Raw genomic sequence first — 24200 nt, 5'->3', positions numbered from 1 at the left:
AAGCTACTCCATCTATTAAATAATTTACTGTTGACGCCAGGTAAGAATCGTGGGTTACCCGTTATGGGTAAAAGATTTTGACATATAAGGACCCGTATTTAATAATGATCTTAAATGTTGCCATGCTATAATAATATGATTTATAGTATACATCCTTTTAATTCTAATCGGTATATATTTAGTAGGACAGTGTAATAGAGCAGGTAAAGAAAACGAAAAGACTAGCTTTTTTTACACCTCTGAATAGGCGATATAATTACCGTTAGTAAGCCAATCCATTGTGATTTTAGCTAAACATACACTATTATATATGGATAAAGAGGGGAAGGATAGACCACCAAACTCTCTTAAATGAGTTAGTTTTTACAAGGCCATTCGACTTTTGCCCGTGCCTCAAAGGAAACTTCTACAAAATTTGTTCAGATATTTAAAATCTTTTTTATTTAATGGAATAGGTAAATTTTGAATTAGATATAAACATTTTGGTAATATAATTATTTTAATAGATTGATTTTAGCTGTTAGCGAAAGCAGAATATGAGACCAATTAGTTAGGTTTGGTTTAATCTTTTCAAATAAGATGCCAACATTTTTTGAATACCAATATTTCGGACAGTTAACTATATTAATCCCTAAATATGTAAACTGATCGGTTACAATTTTAAAGGGTACAAAAGATTTGTCTAGTGGAGGATTATTAAGCCATAGAATTTCTGATTTGGTAGCATTCACTTGGTATCCAGAGAACGAGCCAGACTCCTGAATATGTTTTAGAATATGTGGGATTTCTAATTGTGAATTATTAAGAAATAATAGCAGATCATCAGCATAGAGTAAAAGTTTAAGTTTCTTACCCCCAAGAGGGATTCCTTGAAGTTCCATCCTAAATAATATTGCAAGGGGTTCAAAATCAATAGCTAAATTGAAAAGTAAAGGAGAAATCGGACACCCCTGGGGTGTACCTTTCGTCATACAAAAACTATTAGTTAAAGATCCATTTACCAATATTGAAGAAGAAGCTTTTGAATATAATGATTTGATACATTTTAGAAATTGACCTTTAAATCCGAATTGACTCATGGTATAAAAAAGATGGTCCCAAGTAATTGAGTCAAACGCCTTTTGGGCATCATTTGATAGAATAGCTTGGTCGTGTAAGATTTTGGATTTTTTTTTGCTTATTAAGATTCCAATAGTCATCTAAGAGTAAGATTTTTTTTTTTTGAATGTTAGCAGATGGATTTCTATATGACATAAAGCCGACCTGATCTGCATGCACTAGGGAGTCTAAGGACCCTTTAAGTCTATGTGCCATAATACCGATAAGCAATTTGTAGTCACTATTCAAAAGTGAAATTGGGCGGTATGAATCTAAAGAGGTTGGGTCCTTACCTTTCTTCTGAATAAGTGTAGTCGTAGCAGCTGAGAAATATGGGGAGGGATTTACTCCATTTACAAAATAATCATTAAATAATTTTAACAGAGTGGGTTTAATTTCTTGTTTAAATAGTTTGTAAAATTCCCCTGGTAAGAGATCAGGGCCAGCAGCTTTATTCATTTTCAATTTATCAATTGCATATTGTATTCCAGTTTCCGTGATAGGCGAATTCAATAATTCAAAATTCTCAGGGGTCAGGCCAGGCACTGATATCCTCTGCCAGAATTTAGCTTTATTGGGAGTATTTATCTCTTTTGCGGAGTATAATTCTTTAAACAAATTATAAAACACCTGGCTAATTTCCTCAGAATTATTAATTTTAATATAGTCCTTTTTAATAACCTTAGTATAGTTCCGTTTCTCTTTATTTTTTTACGCATCTAGCTAAATATTTGTCAATTTTATCCCCATATCTATAAAATGTCGCTCTAGCCCTGAATTCATTTAATTGCATTTCTCTGAGCACTAGCAATCTCCCATTCTTTTTTGACCTTGATATAGGAGTCTCAGTTTATTTGAATCGGACAACTAAAGTAGCTATTATATGTGTTTTTAACATGGTTAGAAAGTTCCACTTCCATACTGTGATTTTTTTAGCTTTTGATGATATACTTTAACTTCACCCCTGAGAACTCACTTTTAGAAATATAAGATTGGTTCCGTTTTGCATATTCCTGCCATTTTATAGTCAGCCAATTTTTAAATTTCAGGTTGCTAGCTAAGAAGGAGGGGAAAATAGAGGTTTTAACAGGATCTGGTTTTAGTTCTTCCCAATGTAGCTCCAAAGATATATTTGCATGATCACATACAGGGAGTGCAGAATTATTAGGCAAGTTGTATTTTTGAGGATTAATTTTATTATTGAACAACAACCATGTTCTCAATGAACCCAAAAAGCTCATTAATATCAAAGCTGAATAGTTTTGGAAGTAGTTTTTAGTTTGTTTTTAGTTATAGCTATTTTAGGGGGATATCTGTGTGTGCAGGTGACTATTACTGTGCATAATTATTAGGCGACTTAACAAAAAACAAATATATACCCATTTCAATTATTTATTTTTACCAGTGAAACCAATATAACATCTCAACATTCACAAATATACATTTCTGACATTCAAAAACAAAACAAAAACAAATCAGTGACCAATATAGCCACCTTTTTTTGCAAGGACACTCTGTCAGTGTTTTGATCTGTTCACCATCAACATTGTGTGCAGCAGCAACCACAGCCTCCCAGACACTGTTCAGAGAGGTGTACTGTTTTCCCTCCTTGTAAATCTCACATTTGATGATGGACCACAGGTTCTCAATGGAGTTAAGATCAGGTGAACAAGGAGGCCATGTCATTAGATTTTCTTCTTTTATACCCTTTCTTGCCAGCCACGCTGTGGAGTACTTGGACGCGTGTGATGGAGCATTGTCCTGCATGAAAATCATGTTTTTCTTGAAGGATGCAGACTTCTTCCTGTACCACTGCTTGAAGAAGGTGTCTTCCAGAAACTGGCAGTAGGACTGGGAGTTGAGCTTGACTCCATCCTCAACCCGAAAAGGCCCCACAAGCTCATCTTTGATGATACCAGCCCAAACCAGTACTCCACCTCCACCTTGCTGGCGTCTGAGTCGGACTGGAGCTCTCTGCCCTTTACCAATCCAGCCACGGGCCCATCCATCTGGCCCATCAAGACTCACCCTCATTTCATCAGTCCATAAAACCTTAGAAAAATCAGTCTTGAGATATTTCTTGGCCAAGTCTTGACGTTTCAGCTTGTGTGTCTTGTTCAGTGGTGGTCGTCTTTAAGCCTTTCTTACCTTGGCCATGTCTCTGAGTATTGCACACCTTGTGCTTTTGGGCACTCCAGTGATGTTGCAGCTCTGAAATATGGCCAAACTGGTGGCAAGTGGCATCTTGGCAGCTGCACGCTTGACTTTTCTCAGTTCATGGGCAGTTACTTGGTTTTTCCACACGCTTCTTGCGACCCTGTTGACTATTTTGAATGAAACGCTTGATTGTTCGATGATCACGCTTCAGAAGCTTTGCAATTTTAAGAGTGCTGCATCCCTCTGCAAGATATCTCACTATTTTTTACTTTTCTGAGCCTGTCAAGTCCTTCTTTTGACCCATTTTGCCAAAGGAAAGGAAGTTGCCTAATAATTATGCAGACCTGATATAGGGTGTTGATGTCATTAGACCACAGCCCTTCTCATTACAGAGATGCACATCACCTAATATGCTTAATTGGTAGTTGGCTTTCGAGCCTATACAGCTTGGAGTAAGACAACATGCATAAAGAGGATGATGTGGTCAAAATACTCATTTGCCTAATAATTCTGCACTCCCTGTATAGTAAAATCCCCAATCTGAGCTATTGGATTCAGACCAAAAATTCTATCTGCTACTAAGAAAAAATCAATTCGGGAAAAAGATTGAAATTGTTTTGATTCACAAGTAAATGCGCAAACATTGGCGTTATGTACCCTCCAAATATCTTTAATCTTTAGCGCACTACAAAAGTTTTTCAACGGTTTGTTTGTATTTTTTATTGATCTATTAACCCTGAATTTATCTATAGACTGCAGTCTATCAATATTGTTAAACACCATGTTAAAGTCTCCTACTACCACTAGATTGGAATCGACAAATTCAAAAAGTCTATTCTTTAAGTGCCCCCAAAATTTTGGATCATTTTTGTTAGGACCATAAACATTACATATAGTTGGTGACCAATAATCTTAAAATTAGTTTACAGCAAAGAGTGATAGGAAAAGGAAATTAAATTTATTAAGTTATATTAATTGTTTAAAATTAAAAATGGATCAAAAATAAATAACTAGTTAAAAATGATTGTTTTACTTTTCAATTTACCTTTTTCTACTATTAAAAAAATATATTTTAACTTAAATTGCTGCTCTGTTGTTGGATAGAAGCTTTTAGAATTTGAAAACTTACACTTAGTTTATCTTCATCCCAAAAGCATTTTGATCAAGAAAAGTAAAGTAGTCCCAGGGCCTCAGCTAAGATAATAGGTTGTTTGTAGTTTTATCAGGGGTGGAGGAACTGAGCACCTGTCTGGGATGCCAGTGGCACTACCAGAAACAGTTGTGTAGGGATGGGCAGCTATCCTACTAACTACTGGCAGTGCAATGGTACTAGTACGGAGGTCGCAAAAACAAAGATAGTTCAGCAGCCCATTTCCTTAAGAACGTTTTGAGCCAGCACACAGCATGATTCCTACTGCGCACAGCTTGTTTACCAACATGAATCCATGGTGTATAAGAATCATCATGTGCTCTGGGTTTGCAAGCTAAACTTCAGCAGGTTTTGTGTGGGATTCTGCTTTATTTGTGGATGATGCTTTTAATTGAACTTTTGTGGGTAGGTGTAGCTTTTTGGTAAATTGCACACCACTATGGGAACTGTTATTCTGGCTGTGACATTCTGCAGCCAGTGTTTGTTTATTGATCTTCATTATGTATTTAAAGGGACGTTAAACACTAAGGGGCCTATCTATCAAGCTCCAAATGGAACTTGAGGGCCCGTGTTTCTGACGAGTCTTCAGACTCGCCAGAAACAGCAGTTATGAAGTAGCGGTCACAAAGTCCGCTGCTCCATAACCCTGTCCGCCTGCTCTGAGCAGGCAGACAGGAATCGCTGTAATTCAACCTAATCGAGTACGAACGATGATTGACACCCACTGCTGGCGGCCCCTTGGCCGTGAGTCTACAGGGGACGGCGTTGCACCAGCAGCTCTTGTGAGCTGCTGGTGCAATGCTGAATATGAAGAGCGTATTGCTCTCCGCATTCAGTGATGTCTGTCGGACCTGATCCGCACTGTCGGATCAGGTCCGACAGACATTTGTTAAATATGCCTCAGTCTGTTAGATTGCAAGTGGATTGCTAACAGCAAAAAGGGGATTATCGCGAGTCAGGTTTTCTGCTTGTTTTACAAGTTGAAAGAAAATGCGATCGCTTGATCGCAATTGAAGTTAACGTTCGCCGAGATAGCGCAACCTCAGATTTCTTGTTAACTGTTTTGTGAAACAAAAAAGTGCCACAAAACACATAAAAAAACATTAAAAAGTACAGCTGCAGTCATAACACCATCTAATAAAAAATATTTTTTTTAAAATTGCACAAAAAAATTATAAGGACTCAAAGATATGAGGTCTCAGGTATTAAAAAAAAGTAGACAAAGGGCTTTAACATAATACATATACATCTAATGCTACATAATACATATACATCTAATGCTACATAATACATATACATCTAATGCTACATAATACATATACATGTAATGCATCTAATGATGTATATGTATGTATGTATGTATGTATGTATGTATATATATATATATATATATATATATATATATGTCTATATATTTGTACATATGTATTGTATATGTGTATATATGTATTTACAGACATAAATACAGATGTGCAGACATAAATACATATAATGAGTTGGAACCTTTTGCAGTTAGGTAGATGAAAACATATAAAACGTATTTATGCAATTTTTTTTTTATAAAGTGTTATACTGTGTATTTATTGTAATATGTTCTAAATATTTATAAATAGATATTCCTATATAAATCTGTATATTTCCATACCTATATATAATTATATATATATATATATATATATATATATATATATATATATATATATATATATATATATATATATATACTGTATGTATATTTTCATGTTGAGCTTGCACTATTGAGAACATGTGATCAGGTTTGCAAGAGAGTAGGGTGTTTTCACTGCTCCATTGAGTTCTATAGAGGAATACATTATCTCGTGCGCGATATTCTAAGTTCGGCTTTTTACATGCATTGGGTTAGCGTGCAAGCAAAAACGGTTTACAAAAAGTTTACTTCTAGTGGAGATAATGCTCGAGCGGGAGTGTTAAATACCGCTCCACTAGTAATCTGGCCCTAAATTAATGATAGAGTAATGCATTCAAAGAAAAGATTAGTCTGAGAATAACATGTAGACGTATTTTTTTTAAAGTTTAATTAGCTGTTTAAATATTAATAAAATAGGTTAAACGTTTCAATGTCTATAAAACAATGGGAGCTGCCATGTTGTAACCTAGATTACCTTCTCTGCTGTCGCCACTTAGGGACAGTTATAACTAGAATGTGCAGCCAATGGCTGTGTGGAATATAACAGTGCTCTGCCCTTCCATTTCTATCAGGAACAGAAAAGCTCACAATTTCAGAATTGAATTACAGGAAAAGGTGACAAAATAAATAATAAAAGTATATTGCAGAGTTTTCTTTAATATATCGGATTTTAACATTTTATATTACCATCTCAATGTGTTTATTGTCTCTTTAAGTGCTCAGTGACAAAATAATCAGCTCCAAAATATATCTAATATATCTTGTGTTGAGCTAATTCAAAATGTATAATTTTGCTTATTTTTAAATAACATTGCTCTGATTTTCAGACTCCTAACCAAGCCCCAAAGTTTTATGAGAATACCGTCAGCTACCTTCTCCAGCTTGCTCTTGTATGCGTGAATTCACTTTCATTGAGTTTTGCCATTTATAAATGAAGTCTACATTTTAGTCATAGTTAGAGTTCTGCATTAAGAGGCACCATCTTCTTCTTTTTCTAAATACTGAATTATTATCTGTATGACTGCTAGCAGCCTATTGTAAGCTTTTGATTGATCTGTGTTTACTTTAGAGTTGGAGCGCCAATTCAAACTTGTTGTTTTTTTGGCAATGATCATAAATATGCTTTTTAACCCAGCTGTTACTGTAGAGTTTATCTGAAGTGCTGCTACGGTGATGCCATATCTGCTTCTCTGTCTGTGCCTAGTTCTCTGTCACGGCTAACAATGAGGCTTCAGCATAAGCAGCTCTGGTTGTCTGTGTGTCTATAAATACTGTAATATATGTGCTAAAGTACTGTGAGGAAATTAGAGACTTGATATGCAACCCCTGTATAATACTGTCTGTCCGTCACTGGTGTTGGACCTTACGTAATTATAGAACCAGTGAATGCAGATCTCAGCAGTGTGAAGGGGGCATGTAAACATCTTTACACAACATATAGTGCTAGATTTCTAAGTGAAGCTCTAATTTAAAGGGGCAGATTTGCCAGTTTGCGGGCACGCAGTCATTACAAGTGGCTGGTAAATGCTACCGTGAGCTCAGTCTGACCTGTGGTTAATTTAAAAAATGTCCCCCAATTTCCCACCAAATAAAGCACATATATATTTTAAATATGCTGCCCATCGCTGTGAGACCTGTGCTGCACTAGACTTTTTGCCGTGTCTGGCCTAGCTTCCATTGAGGTGGTAAAGTTTGGAAACTGGTAGTAACATAAAAAAATGTCCTTAGACTTTAGTGGTGAAAAAGGATTTCATCACCAGTTTCCAAACTTTACCATCTCAACGGTAATGAGCCCTCTATCGGCATCAGAACGAGGCTCCCATTGGAGCTTAGGAGCGTGCTCTTGTGAGAGCAAAGCTTCCATGCAATGCAAAAGCAAGGTCGCGTTCACATTGCACTTTACTTGTAGTACCAGTGTACATTACTGTGCGCCGTTATTACTGAGTGGAGCGCACATATTGCTCTCTTGAAAGCACAATTTTGCACTCCACTCGTAATCTAGCCCATAATAATCATTAAGTAAATATAAAAATGGTTTATATTTTGTAAAAGTTCAAATAATCTATATAAAGAAAGTTTTACTGTAAATGCAGTAGATTTATTGCTCATCCCGCTGAAAGAGCTAAAAGCAGAGAGGTGGTACCCTGCATAATTAAATCTGTCCCTGTGATACTGAACATTTCTAGGAGATATATTATTTGTGTGTTCTGTAAATTATTATGCCGTCCTTAAGGCATAATATAAGGCCTAGTATTAATCTGCAGCTCCCATGTGTTAGGTAGTTGCTCGTCAATGGTTTAGAACATTATAATTTCCTGACAAAGTTTTTCCTTGTAATACAGGTTACTCCCATAGAACACACAAGACACTTCTATGAAAAGCCTAAATATTTGCTATGTATGCGATCACTATTGTTAATAAAAAACAAAAAAAAACAACTTAATAATAAACGTATATATGAGCTGGGGGATTGTGGGCATATTGTACATGAGTATATGGGTGGGTTTTATAAATATATATATATAGAGAGATAGATAGATAGATAGATAGATAGATACAGAGAGAAGTGCACTCACAGGAACGAACAACCAGCTCAATACCATTGTTAGCCTGTTCTATGGCGATTTACCACCTGGGTGCAGCTTCTTTTAGCCCAGTAATGCTTTTCACAGAGTAGAACTTTCCTGTAGTATATCAGTCTGATGCCGCCTATTACAGTCAGTCCAGCGCCAAAATACCAGGCAATTCCTCTCTGAACAACTAACACAGCAGACGACTGTTTCGGCCTTTATATAGCCTAGTCAGTGAGGTGTAGCCATATTCCTCTAAGCACACTGAGCAAGGAGTCCACGTCTGATTGCCCCTTTTTCCCATAGGGAGACTAAATACATACATACTTGCACTCAAAAAATGAAACAGGTCAGACCTCTGGTTAATTTTAAATGTGCCCCAATTGGCCCTCAAAACATGTGTAGTGTAGTTATTAATATTAATTAAAACTATATATGTATATAAGCATATACATATATATTTATTGAGAACACACAGTCCACATAGACCGCTATGTAGAGGCACTTTTCAGTGCCATTTTTTTCTAACACCCCATACCCACCTTTTTAACCCCATATAACTGCTTAGTGCAGTTTTGTTTATTTGTATTAAAAATGCTCCTTTATTTTTAATATTGATAACAACACTACACATGTTTTGGGGGCCAATTAGGGCACATTTTAAAAATCAACCAGAGGTCTGACCTCTGTTTGATTTTTTGAGTGCTAATTGCTACTACAAGCTTGTGGCAGCAATAACCAGTCACTTGTAATGACTGGTTATTTATCGCACGCATGAGATAAATTAGCGCTCCACTTGTATATACATATATTAACACATAAATATACGGTATATGTATATAATCATATACATATATATTTACATTTGCTGCCCATTGCTGTGTGACTTACCCCCTTTGCTGCACTAGTTCTCATGCCGGGTCTGACGGCATGAAAACGAAGATCCTATTGGAGCCTATGGAAGCGCGTTCTTGTGAGTACAATGCTTCCATGCAATGCCAACATGAGGTCGTGTTCGCATTACACTTAACTCGTAATACCAGCGCACATTTGCGCACGCTGGTATTACTTAGTGGAGCACAACTATTGCTTTAGCAAAAGCAATATTTAGTGCCCCCCTTGTAATCTGGCCCTATGTATTTTAAGTAAGTTTGTTATTTATATAAACATTTTTAATTTTTTTAATTAGCCACAACTTTCCGTTTTACAATATTTGCATGTCGGATAGTGCGTGTGCGCTTAATCTCTCACATAATACACAAAAGATAGAACCCAGGAGGGGATCTCAAAAGAGGTGCGCTCTCTATATATGATCTATGATCGCAATTGGAAAGGTGTGATTAATAATATAAACAAAAATATATAAATGTAAAAGAACAAATGTTCACAACAGTTCGGATTGTTACTGTCTGATCCCTTTAAATTGATCGACGGATCCAATTTGATAGTAGGGCTCTCCGTTGGAGAACAATGTCAAAAATAATGATTCAGGCAGCTCCCCTTGACCCGGTGTAAGGTTGATCTAATGAGTTAAAACAAAAAGAGGGCGCCTCATAGTGTAGTATGTCCTATGTAAAGGAATATAGGATAACGGTAAAACATAATTTATGCTTACCTGATAAATTCCTTTCTCCTGTAGTGTAGTCAGTCCACGGGTCATCCATTACTTATGGGATATTAACTCCCCCCTAACAGGAAGTGCAAGAGGATCACCCAAGCAGAGCTGCTATATAGCTCCTCCCCTCTACGTCATACCCAGTCATTCGACCGAAAACCAAACGAGAAAGGAGAAACTATAGGGTGCAGTGGTGACTGGAGTAAAATTTAAAATTTAGACCTGCCATAAAAAAACAGGGCGGGCCGTGGACTGACTACACTACAGGAGAAAGGAATTTATCAGGTAAGCATAAATTATGTTTTCTCCTGTTAAGTGTAGTCAGTCCACGGGTCATCCATTACTTATGGGATACCAATACCAAAGCTAAAAGTACACGGATGACGGGAGGGACAGGCAGGCTCTTTACACGGAAGGAACCACTGCCTGAAGAACCTTTCTCCCAAAAACAGCCTCCGAAGAAGCAAAAGTGTCAAATTTGTAAAATTTGGAAAAAGTGTGAAGTGAAGACCAAGTTGCAGCCTTGCAAATCTGTTCAACAGAGGCCTCATTCTTAAAGGCCCAAGTGGAAGCCACAGCTCTAGTAGAATGAGCTGTAATTCTTTCAGGAGGCTGCTGTCCAGCAGTCTCATAGGCTAAACGTATTATGCTACAAAGCCAAAAAGAGAGAGAGGTGGTTGAAGCCTTTTGACCTCTCCTCTGTCCAGAATACACGACAAATAGGGAAGAAGTTTGTCGAAAATCTTTAGTTGCCTGTAAATAAAATTTCAGGGCACGGACAACGTCCAGATTGTGCAGAAGTCGTTCCTTCTTTGAAGAAGGGTTAGGACACAATGATGGAACAACAATCTCTTGATTGATATTCCTGTTGGTAACTACCTTAGGTAAAAACCCAGGTTTAGTACGCAGAACTACCTTGTCTGAATGGAAAATCAGATAAGGAGAATCACAATGTAAGGCAGATAACTCAGAGACTCTTCGAGCCGAGGAAATAGCCATTAAAAACAGAACTTTCCAAGATAACAGCTTGATATCAATGGAATGAAGGGGTTCAAACGGAACACCCTGTAAAACGTTAAGAACTAAGTTTAAGCTCCATGGTGGAGCAACAGTTTTAAACACAGGCTTAATCCTGGCCAAAGCCTGACAAAAAGCCTGAACGTCTGGAACTTCTGACAGACGTTTGTGTAAAAGGATGGACAAAGCTGAGATCTGTCCCTTTAATGAACTAGCGGATAAACCCTTTTCTAAACCTTCTTGTAGAAAAGACAATATCCTAGGAATCCTAACCTTACTCCATGAGTAACTCTTGGATTCGCACCAATGCAAGTATTTGCGCCATATTTTATGGTAAATTTTCCTGGTGACAGGCTTCCTAGCCTGTATTAAAGTATCAATCACTGATTCCGAGAATCCACGCTTTGATAGAATCAAGCGTTCAATCTCCAAGCAGTCAGCTTCAGAGAAATTAGATTTGGATGTTTGAAAGGACCCTGCACCAGAAGGTCCTGTCTCAGAGGCAGAGACCATGGTGGACAGGACGACATGTCCACTAGGTCTGCATACCAGGTCCTGCGTGGCCACGCAGGCGCTATTAGAATCACTGATGCTCTCTCCTGTTTGATCCTGGCAATCAATCGAGGAAGCAACGGGAAAGGTGGAAACACATAAGCCATGTTGAAGGCCCAAGGTGCTGTCAGAGCATCTATCAGAACCGCTCCCGGGTCTCTGGACCTGGATCCGTAACACGGAAGTTTGGCGTTCTGGCGAGACGCCATGAGATCCAGATCTGGTTTGCCCCAACGCCGAAGTATTTGGGCAAAAACTTCCGGATGAAGTTCCCACTCCCCCGGATGAAAAGTCTGACGACTTAGAAAATCCGCTTCCCAGTTCTCCACGCCTGGGATGTGGATCGTTGATAGGTGGCAAGAGTGAGACTCTGCCCAGTGAATTATCTTTGAGACTTCCATCATCGCTAGGGAACTCCTTGTTCCTCCCTGATGGTTGATGTAAGCCACAGTCGTGATGTTGTCCGACTGAAACCTGATGAACCTCAGAGTTGCTAACTGAGGCCAAGCCAGAAGAGCATTGAATACTGCTCTTAATTCCAGAATATTTATGGGAAGGAGACTCTCCTCCTGAGACCATGATCCCTGAGTCTTCAGGGAGTTCCAGACAGCGCCCCAACCTATCAGGCTGGCGTCTGTTGTTACAATCATCCAATCTGGCCTGCTGAAGGGCATCCCCTTGGACAGATGTGGCCGAGAAAGCCACCATAGAAGAGAATTTCTGGTCTCCTGATCCAGATTCAGCATAGGGGACAAATCTGAGTAATCCCCATTCCACTGACTTAGCATGCACAATTGCAGTGGTCTGAGATGCAGGCGTGCAAAGGGTACTATGTCCATTGCCGCTACCATTAAGCCTATTACCTCCATGCATTGAGCCACTGACGGGTGTGGAATGGAATGAAGGACACGGCAAGCATTTAGAAGTTTTGTTAACCTGTCTTCTGTCAGGTAAATTTTCATTTCTACAGAATCTATAAGAGTCCCTAAGAAGGGAACTCTTGTGAGTGGCAATAGAGAACTCTTTCCTTCGTTCACTTTCCACCCATGAGACCTTAGAAATGCCAGTACAAACTCTGTATGAGACTTGGCAGTTTTGAGACTTGACGCTTGTATCAGAATGTCGTCTAGGTACGGAGCTACCGATATTCCTCGCGGTCTTAGTACCGCCAGAAGAGAACCCAGAACCTTTGTAAAGATTCTTGGAGCAGTAGCTAACCCGAAGGGAAGAGCTACAAACTGGTAATGCCTGTCTAGGAAGGCAAATCTTAGGTACCGGTAATGATCTTTGTGAATCGGTATGTGCAGGTAGGCATCCTTCAAATCCACTGTGGTCATGTACTGACCCTTTTGGATCATGGGTAGGATTGTCCGAAGAGTTTCCATTTTGAACGATGGAACTCTTAGAAATTTGTTTAGGATCTTTAAATCCAAGATTGGTCTGAAGGTTCCTTCCTTCTTGGGAACCACAAACAGATTTGAGTAAAACCCTTGTCCGTGCTCCGACCGCGGAACCGGGTGGATCACTCCCATTAGTAAAAGATCTTGTACACAGCGTAGAAACGCCTCTTTCTTTATCTGGTTTGTTGACAACCTTGAAAGATGAAATCTCCCTTTTGGAGGAGAAGCTTTGAAGTCCAGAAGATATCCCTGAGATATGATCTCTAACGCCCAGGGATCCTGGACATCTCTTGCCCAAGCCTGGGCGAAGAGAGAAAGTCTGCCCCCTACTAGATCCGTTTCCGGATTGGGGGCCCTCACTTCATGCTGTCTTAGGGGCAGCAGCAGGTTTTCTGGCCTGCTTGCCCTTGTTCCAGGTCTGGTTAGGTTTCCAGCCCTGTCTGAATCGAGCAACAGATCCTTCCTGTTTTGGAGTGGAGGAAGTTGATGCTGCTCCTGCCTTGAAGTTACGAAAGGCACGAAAATTAGACTGTCTAGCCCTTGGTTTGGCTCTGTCTTGAGGCAGGGCATGGCCCTTACCTCCAGTAATGTCAGCGATAATTTCTTTCAAACCGGGCCCGAATAATGTCTGCCCTTTGAAAGGTATGTTAAGCAATTTAGATTTAGAAGTCACATCGGCTGACCAGGATTTTAGCCACAGCGCTCTGCGCGCCTGAATGGCGAATCCGGAATTCTTAGCCGTAAGTTTAGTTAGATGTACTACGGCATCAGAAATAAATGAATTAGCTAGCTTAAGGGCTTTAAGCTTGTTTGTAATCTCATCCAATGGAGCTGATTCAAGGGTCTCTTCCAGAGACTCAAACCAGAATGCCGCCGCAGCCGTGACAGGTGCAATGCATGCGAGTGGTTGTAATATAAAACCTTGTTGAGTAAACATTTTCTTAAGGTAACCCTCTAACTTTTTATCCATTGGATCTGAAAAGGCACAGCTATCCTCCACCGGGATAGTGGTACGCTTAGCCAGAGTAGAAACTGCTCCCTCCACCTTAGGGACCGTCTGCCATAAGTCCCGTGTGGTGGCGTCTATTGGAAACATTTTTCTAAATATAGGAGGGGGGGAAAAGGGTACACCGGGCCTATCCCACTCCTTGGTAATAATCTCTGTAAGCCTCTTAGGAATAGGAAAGACGTCAGTACACGCCGGTACCGCATAGTATCTATCCAGCCTACATAATTTCTCTGGGATTGCAACCGTGTTACAATCATTCAGAGCCGCTAATACCTCCCCTAATAGTACACGGAGGTTCTCAAGCTTAAATTTAAAATTTGAAATGTCTGAATCCAGTCTATTTGGATCAGATCCGTCACCTACAGAATGAAGCTCACCGTCTTCATGCTCTGCCACTTGTGACGCAGTATCAGACATGGCTCTAACATTATCAGCGTACTCTGTTCTCACCCCAGAGTGGTCGCTTTTACCTCTAAGTTCTGGCAATTTAGATAAAACTTCAGTCATAACATTAGCCATGTCTTGTAAAGTGATTTGTAATGGCCGCCCTGATGTACTTGGCGCCACAATATCACGCACCTCCCAAGCGGGAGATGCAGGTACTGACACGTGAGAAGAGTTAGTCGGCATAACTTTCCCCTCGATGTCTGGTGAAATTTTCTTGACATGTACAGATTGGCTTTTATTTAAAGTAGCATCAATGCAATTAGTACACAAATTTCTATTGGGCTCCACATTGGTCTTAGAACATATTGCACAAAGAGATTCCTCTGTGTCAGACATGTTTAAACAAACTAGCAATTAGACTAGCAAGCTTGGAAAATACTTTTCAAACAATTTTCAAGTAATATAAAAAACGTTACTGTGCCTTTAAGAAGCACACAAAAACTGTCACAGTTGAAATAACAAATAACCGGATTAGTTATAGAAACCAATTTTTTACAGTAAAAGCATTGATTTAGCAAAGGAATGCACCCACTAGCAAATGGATGATTAACCCCTTAATACCGGAAAAACGTATAACAATAAAATATAAACGTTTTATCACAGTCAAAACACAGTCTCACAGGTCTGCTGTGAGTGATTACCTCCCTCAAAACTAGTTTTGGAGACCCCTGAGCTCTGTAGAGACGTCCCGGATCATGCAGGGAGAATAATGGAGACTTGTGACTGAATTTCTACTGCGTAGAAAAGCGCCAAAATAGGCCCCTCCCACTCATAATACAACAGTGGGGAAGCTCAATAAACTGACTTTATTTAAAATAAACGACAGCCAAGTGGAAATATAATGCCCATAAAATTTTTCACCAAGTACCTCAGAGAAAAAAACGATTAACCTGCCAGTAAACGTTTTAATATAAATATATGAAATGACATTAAAAGCCTGTTGCTAGTCGCTCTCACTGCAGAAAGGCTATAAGTTATATGTATACAGTATTTTCTTAGTGAAGTGCCATTCCCCAGAAATACCTCAGTGTCAACATACATACATAACAGCCTGATACCAGTTGCTACTACTGCATTTAAGGCTGTACTTACATTTTAACGGTATTAGCAGTATTTGCTCAGTCAATTCCATTCCTTAGAAAATAATATACTGCAACATACCTCTTTGCAGGTGAACCCTGCCCGCTGTCCCCTGTTCTGAAGTTACCCCGCTCCTCAGAAGGCCGAGAACAGCAAATGGATCTTAGTTACGTCCGCTAAGATCATACACAAACTCAGGCAGATTCTTCTTCTAATGCTGCCTGAGAAAAAACAACACACTCCGGTGCCGTTTAAAATAACAAACTTTTGATTGAAGAAATAAAAACTAAGTTTTAATAACCACTGTCCTCTCACACATCCTATCGATTAGTTAGGTGCAAGAGAATGATTGGGTATGACGTAGAGGGGAGGAGCTATATAGCAGCTCTGCTTGGGTGATCCTCTTGCACTTCCTGTTAGGGAGGAGTTAATATCCCATAAGTAATGGATGACCCGTGGACTGACTACACTTAACAGGAGAAATATATGCTTACCGGATTGAGATGCACTGTACTGTGACCAGTGCTTACTTGCAGTCTAGCTCTTTAACAGCGGCTAGTCAACTGTTCCGCGGACCGCTGTGGGAACCGGCTTGCCGTTAATTCGGTGTGTGTATGGAAATGTCAGCAGCAGCTGCAAGTAAATCCGACAACTTCCCAGGAAAGTATAATAAAAACAAACGCTTTATTGAATTGCAACGCGTTTCTCGACTACAACTAGGCAGGTTAAAAAAGCGAATAAAATACAATGTAATTAACATGATTAAATACACTTGAATAGTTAAAAACGGAAGTTGTCAGAGAATAATGAAACCAATTAAAACCCAGGTAACAAAGTCTATCTGCAGGTACCCGTATGTGAGACGTTAAGTTGTGCCAATTAATATAAGCAATTTCATTTGCAGCAAAAAAGGGGGTACATTTAACAGTTTTTGCGAACAATAATTAACACTATAAAACAACATACTTGAACCTGTACTGTCAATATAGGTTGATATACATGTAATAAAACTAAATAAAATAAAGTAGCATAAAATGATACAAAAACAATCCTATTAATAACAAATATTGTCAAAAAATTCCTTTGCAACATTAGAAAAAAGATTTTTATCTTAAAATAAAAATCAGAAACAAACTAACCAATATTATAATTGAACACTGCTGATTAAACCATGGATATGTATATTCTAAATAATAGTCTTGCAAAAAAATAATATAAGTCAGTGTGTTAATACCTAGTTCTATTGCATCTACCAAAATGTATCATCTCAATAGAGTTACTAACTACTAGTTTTAACTCTCACATAATAGGCTGCTACGGGAGAGCACAGTAAAACTTAAGTCAGAAGCGATGTGCTAAGCTGAGGGTGCGCTTAACGATGGTGCACAAGTAGTGGTCTTCATGGTTGTGTGCTATACTATTGATAATAATGGTTTATTTTAGCAATGAGCTCCTTTGGCTATCCATTGAAAGTATAGAGTGTGCTAAAAAAGTTTCGGCCACATTAAGATAATCTGGTTGAAAAATGTTAACCATCAACTTGTAAAACTAGAGTGTGGGTTATCCTTAGCACAAAATCGAGCACCAAATAATGTACCCTGCACTACTGATTGTGCTCCATTAGTAATCTAGTCTTTTATGCTTATTTTAAGGGCTAATATTTAATTCCATCACAGTTTTACACTTTACACACACTTGTTAAGAGAGTTTCCATGTATTTACTACTCTGCAAAATCATTCTACCCTGTAACATTACAGTATAAATTAATAAGACTCCTTCAACAAGCTACCAGTTACTGATGCTCGGTACAGAGTTCCTTTCCAGCATATAGATTAGATTCCTTTTATTGTCATTGCACAAAGTATGAAAACAAAGACAACAAAATGTAATTAAGTATCTAACCCATACATAACAAAAAGTACTATAAGATGGTAAATATGAATGAGTAGACTAAAGTTTGAGATGTGCAATAAGTAGTGAAATATGGCACAAAAAATGTTAATGCTAATTAAAAAGGGAAAAAGTAATAACCCACAATAAAAAAAATATGTAAAATACATAAATTAGTGCAATAAGTTAGTGATATGTAGTATATATAATGTGAGAATCCTCAGAAGTGTACAATATACATGTAATGAGTGCAGAGAAAAACAAAAGGTTATTGGAAAGGTGTATTGTAATATAGATATCAAACAGTAAGTACATCAAAAGTGTACAATATATGTATAGTGTGCACAAAACAATAAATTACAGTTTAGTCCTATATACTACTCATAAATTGGTAGCAAATAAAAAAGTGTGAAGTGCGGAATAAGCAGCAATTGGCCATAGTCAGTGAAAAGGTGTATTGTAATATAGATAGCAAACAGTGAGTACATCAGAAGTGTACAGTATATGTGTATTGTGTACAAAAACAATAAGGGACAATTAAGTCCTATATACTAGCCATGAGTTAGCAAGGCAAATAGAAAAGTGCAAAGTGCAGAATAAGCAGCAATTGGAGTCCAAAACCATTTAATATAAGTTTAAAAATAAAGTCAATGACAGGTTTAAAAAGTTAAAAAAAGAAACTAGAGGTTTGTATTTAACAAAGTAACAACTCTGGAGAAAAAAAAAAAAACTATTCTGTAGCCTGTCTTTCTTGCCATACATATAAACATTTACAATCATTATTGAAAACCAGTAAATCAGAATTATTGAATTTATATGGTGTTTTCATAAAAAAAAATTGGCCAGGGAGTAATAAAATGTGCAGTTTTTGCAGAGATCGCCATCTAGTGCTGATTATGTTGTATTACATTAAAATATTCTGAAGCTATCCTACCATTAAGTATACAATATTTTAGTTATATTGCATTGACTTTACAACAAAATCGTTAACCATCAACTCATGTACCTTATGAAGTCCTTTTTTTACTTTAACAGAAAAACATTTGGCTGCACTGCATTTTAAAAACAATGGGCTAGATTACAAGTGGAGAGCTAATTTACAGTGAATCAAAAGCTCCTCTATAGTCTGTCATTGTGATATAAGTCACTATTATTTATTGACATATAGGGCTCAATGATATAATCTTCACCAGCTCAAACCTACTTTTTCTCGCCGACTCTCGCAGGGCTGCCCCGGTGCAATGATTGTAAAAAAGGGTCAGTCCCTGCGAGTGGCGAGATGGCTCCTATTAAAAGTATTGGAGCTCGCTGGTTAGGGAAACTTCGCTGCTTAGTGCCAAGTTAGCGGGGAGCAGGGGAAGCACTTTAAAATTAAAATCCTGTAGCCAATATAACTCACATTACGCTGCTTTCTGCTTATAGCATCTTACATTCGCCTATATTTTAGTATGCATTTGTTTTTCTATTGGGGTTATAAGTGTTCGTATTGTTTTGAGACAAGCTTGCCACATTTCAGTTGGTGAGAAAAACTGTGAGATTTGCAGTGCGAAAATCTTTATAGAATTACGGTGGGATTAGAGAGACATTTTCATATACGCCTGTGAACATATTTCTGTGTGATTTTTGCACATCCAGTGTACTACAATTACGATTTACGCGGTGCATATTTAATTTGATTTATTCCTGTGTAAATTACATACAAATTTTACTTTTTTGTTAACATACGAATTTTGTTACAATTGTTGATGCACCTTAATAATACAATTTTTCCCTGCTTATTTTTGTGTGAATGGTTCAAATATTTGTTTTGTATGATGTTTAAAATATGAATTTAATTGTTCATTTTTCATATGAAAATATATGTAGCAAATATTTATAAGAAAATTATGTTTATTATATATATATATATATATATATATATATATATATATATATATATATATTAAACACAAATAACATTGCACACATCATTAATATGAGTGATCTTATTATAAATATAATTTTTAATGCAATGCCAAATTATCTAGTGCTGTATTTAATTATAAATAGCACACACATTTAGCTTGTCTCTAAAATGTAGCCACTATGAAAGAATCTGTCAACATTAAATCACACTAATATTTAGTGACACAACGCTATGGGCTCAATGATTGAAAGCTCTCTGGGCTGGCGAGATTATTAAAGAATGCTCGCCAGTCCTATTTCCCTGGTGGAATGATCTAAAGCCACTTTTTACCCTGAAAACAGGGTATCTCACTAAGGGGCGTATACTGCATTTTATTTATGTAGTGAAATATTGATGCCAGTAAGTTCTTTTTATGGTAATTTATTACAGATACATACATGTATGAATTGTCACATTGGCAGTAAACCAAGATGGGTCACTTACAATTTAATTAATTTAGTTTGTGACATTTTAAAAGAAAATATTCTGAAATGGAAGTTAATTGTAGAAAATGCACAGATTATTTGGGCAAAAATATGGCTTTATAAACTTCATTTAATTGAGATGGTTCTTAAAGGGACAGTCAGCTAAAAAAAATATTGTTTAAAAAGATAGAAAATCCCTTTATTACCCATTCCCCAGTTTTGCACAGCCAACATGGTTATAGTAATACACTTTTTACCTCTGTGATTACCTTGTATCTAAGCCTCTTCTGACAGCCTCCTGATCACATTACTTTTTATTTATTATCTATTGACTTGCATTTTATCCAATTTTATCCAATTGGTGCAGTGTCTGCCACAACCCACGGGCGTGAGCACAATGTTATATATATGGCTCACATGAACTAGCCGTCTCCTGCTAATAAAAAAGCATGTGATAAGAGGCTATCTTTAATAGCTTAGAAACAGGCAGACATTTAGAGGTTTATAGGTTATAAAGTATATTAATATAACAATGTTGGTTGTGCAAATCTGGTGAATAGGTAGTTAAGGAGTTTTCTATCTTTTTAAATAATAACCGTTTTGGTGTAGACTGTCCCTTTAATGAAAGGTACATAAAAATGCAAACACAAAATACTCTGTGTTAGAGCATTACATTATTGAAATGTTGCTTGCATATAACTGTGTTTAACCCCAGAAAAGGGGTTACAGGCATAATTGCTATCAGCTCCAGATCAGCACTGCACTACTGGGAGCTAGCTGCATATCTGGTGAGCCAATGGCAGGATGCATGTGTGTAGCAGCCAATCACCAGCTAGCACCCAGTAGTGCATTGCTGCTTCTAAGCCTACCTGCATATGCTTTTTAACAAAATAAACTTGGAACAAGTAATTTTGATAACACAAGCTGAAAAGTCTTTTAAAATCACATGCTCTAAATCAAGAATTTTGAATTTTGACTTTCATATCCCTTTTTGTGTTTTTGTTTCTTTATTAGGGTTGAACCTCTTAGCATTTGTCACCATAGTGTTTTCCTACAGCAGTATGTTCTACTCCATACACAAGACAGGCGCCAAAACTGCGGAGCGAAGTGTCGTTTCCCGTGAAGTCACCATAGCTAAGAGGTTCTTCTTCATAGTCTTCACAGATGCTCTATGTTGGATTCCCATTTTCCTTCTGAAGGCTGTTTCCTTAACAGAGGCTGATATACCAGGTATGCTAAATACAATATAGGAAACATGTTAATACACAATAACAAAACCAATATAACAAAACAATATAAATACAATGTGTATATGTGCACAAAGGACATGTGGTAAAAAGTGCCAATCTGGTATAGTGTAGTCCTCAGACTTGTTCCACTGTGAGTTCCCCAAACAAAAAGGAAAAAGTGTACAATTATGAAATCCTGCTTAGGCTGAAGATATGGTAGAAGCCTTGAAAGTATTCATGGGCTTTAGACTAAGCTCAAACTGTAATGTAAATTATAGTTTAGATTTTGGAGTTTCTTTATAAGACATTTTTAAATAATAATGGGGAGAGATAGAAACAATGAGAAAAAGGGAAGTGAGACAGAGATTGTTGAGACATAAGTGGAGAGTGATTTAGAGAAAAAAGGGGTGAGCAAGAGAGGTAAAAAGTAGAGGGGACTGAGAGAGGAGAAGGATGGTTTTCCTTGTTACCTGTGCACATACATGGTTATATCACAGGCAGTTCCTCCCATAACCAGCAATGCGCTTTCGAAGCCTTTAGTGTGGACTGTCCTCGGAACCGTAAAGGGCATCCTCTAGAATGATGACACATAGGGGCCTATTTATCAAAGGTCTTGCGGACCTGATCCGACAGTGCGGATCAGGTCCTCAAGACCTCGCTGAATGCGGAGAGCAATACGCTCTCCGCATATAACATTGCACCAGCAGCTCACAAGAGCTGATGGTGCAACGGTGCCCCCTGCTGACTCGCAGCCAATCGGCCGCCAGCAGGGAGGTGTCAATCAACCCGATCGTACTCGATCGGGTTGATTTCCAGCGATTCCTGTCCGCCTCATCAGAGCAGGCGGACAGGGTTATGGAGCAGCGGTCTTTAGACCGCTGCTTCATAATTGCTGTTTCTGGTGAGTCTGAAGACTTGCCAGAAACACGGGCCCACAAGCTCCATTGGTAGCTTGATAAATGGGCCCCATAGTCATCATCTGCACTCAGGGCTTGGTGTGTGTGACATGTTGTTTTTTTACACCAAAGGAGTTAAAGTTCATACAGCACTAATAGACCATACAAAGAGACTGAAAGAATTTCACTGCAACTCCGTTAAAGGGACAGTTTACTCAAAAATTTTCTCCCCTTTAATTTGTTCCCAATGATCCACTTTACCTGCTGGAGTGTATTAAATTGTTTACAAGTAGCTCCTTTACCCTTATATTGGCATTTGAAATAGTTAATTTAGCATGTGGTATCCCCACCTATTCTGAAAGTTTGTGGCCGCGCGTACCAGCTATAGATAAGCTTTGTAAACACAGCCAGCAGAAGAAATTACACTCCCAGTGGGATATAGCAGAGATAAGGTAATAAAATGTTGATTTTCCATTGTTCTCTCAAAGTATTGGTGATTGTTTTAAGGACAGATATAAGATAAAGAAGCAGGTATATGTGCACAATGTGATACAGTAATGAGATCTTATTATACCTACAAGCTCAACCCATTTTATTAGGCTGTGGCTTCAAAACACAAAATCAGAGCTTTAATATACACAAATAAACCTTAAAAAGCTAATTTACATACATTTTTTACTCTGCAGTTGGTTAAAAAAGCAATTGTAAACACATTAAGGGAAAAACTATTTTACAGTATACTGTCCCTTTAAGTCTGGACACCACTGATCTAATGTTATTCAAAGCTTAGAAAAAAATCCCTTGGTCAAGAACAAATGCTGTATTTTGAATTATAATGATAATGTCTCTTTCTTTTCTCCAGGTACCATCACTTCATGGGTTGTCATTTTCATTTTGCCAATTAACAGTGCCCTCAATCCAATCCTGTACACTCTTACCACCTCTTCTTTCAAGGAAAGGCTTAAACAGTGTCTGCAGAACAAAGGACACCGGTTGCAAGAAAATGGCAAGAGTTTTACATTGGTGTCTATCGAAACCAACACAGCCTGACATCAGCTCAAAAAACATGTCCACAATTCTAGTGTCTTTTCCTGCAGATACATTGGAGACCTGCAGAGAGGCTATGTTACCACCTAGTGACCGTGCCTTCATATAATTCATACTGATTGGACAGGAATAGCTGAAGGAACTTCTGGTAACAGAATTTGGAGTGCTACCTCCTCATATAGCTTCTTTAACTCCTATATATTTGGAAACCAGTAACTATGAGCTGCTAAATGGGTAACTTGGGAGTTAGTCCTTATTTAGTGAAGGTATTGCCTTCCATACTAAATTTCCATTACTTATGAATACTGAAATTCAGGATGGCATAAAGAAATTAAAAGCAGGAAGCATGCCAATTATGTTTTGAAACAGCAATTTCAACCCTAGAAATCATACAATAAGTATAATGTAACCAATACAAACTGAGTGAGAATGCATGTTCTTGAAATGAGATTACATGGAGAGGAAAATGTCTAACTACAAATAGCCACAAAGAATGGGCACGTTTTAGGCTGCAAAGAAGGAAATTATGAAATTTGCAAGAAATTGGCTAAGAGAACGATTGATGTTTTATTGATAGTACTCTTAAAGGGACAGTCTACACCAGAATTTTTATTGTTTTAAAAGATAGATAATCCCTTTATTACCCATTTCCCAGTTTTGCATAACTAACACAGTTATAATAATATACTTTTAACCTCTGTGATTATCTTGTATCTAAGCCTCTGCAAACTGCCCCTTTTTTCAGTTCTTTTGACAGACTTGCAGTCTAGCCAATCAGTGCCTGCTCCCAGATAACTTCTCGTGCACGAGCACAGTGTTATCTATATGAAATACGTGAACTAACACCCTCTAGTGGTGAAAAACTGTTAAAATGCAATCTGAAAGAGGTGGGCTTCAAGGTCTAAGAAATTAGCATATGAACCTCCTAGGTTAAGCTTTCAACTAAGAATACCAAGAGAACAAAGCAAAATTGATGATAAAAGTAAATTGGAAAATTGTTTAAAAT

The 24200-nt window shown here is 37.8% G+C and overlaps 1 protein-coding gene across 1 annotated transcript in view; it reads left to right on the top strand.

The window, feature by feature from the left end:
• The window catches only part of LOC128660144 (relaxin receptor 1-like), a 291316-nt gene extending 268034 nt beyond the window's left edge, over positions 1-23282 (top strand). Inside the window, exons 17-18 of the mRNA XM_053713798.1 lie at positions 21037-21252; positions 23010-23282. Coding sequence (XP_053569773.1) covers positions 21037-21252; positions 23010-23197 — 404 coding nt within the window. The 3' untranslated portion in view covers positions 23198-23282. The remainder of the gene's footprint in view (positions 1-21036; positions 21253-23009) is intronic.
• The last annotated feature ends 918 nt before the right edge of the window (positions 23283-24200 follow it).

This window comes from Bombina bombina, chromosome 1 (genome assembly GCF_027579735.1).
Source record: "Bombina bombina isolate aBomBom1 chromosome 1, aBomBom1.pri, whole genome shotgun sequence".
NCBI lineage: Eukaryota > Metazoa > Chordata > Amphibia > Anura > Bombinatoridae > Bombina > Bombina bombina.
The sequence above is the reverse complement of the archived record's forward strand: the minus strand, read 5'-3'. Positions and strand labels throughout refer to the sequence as shown.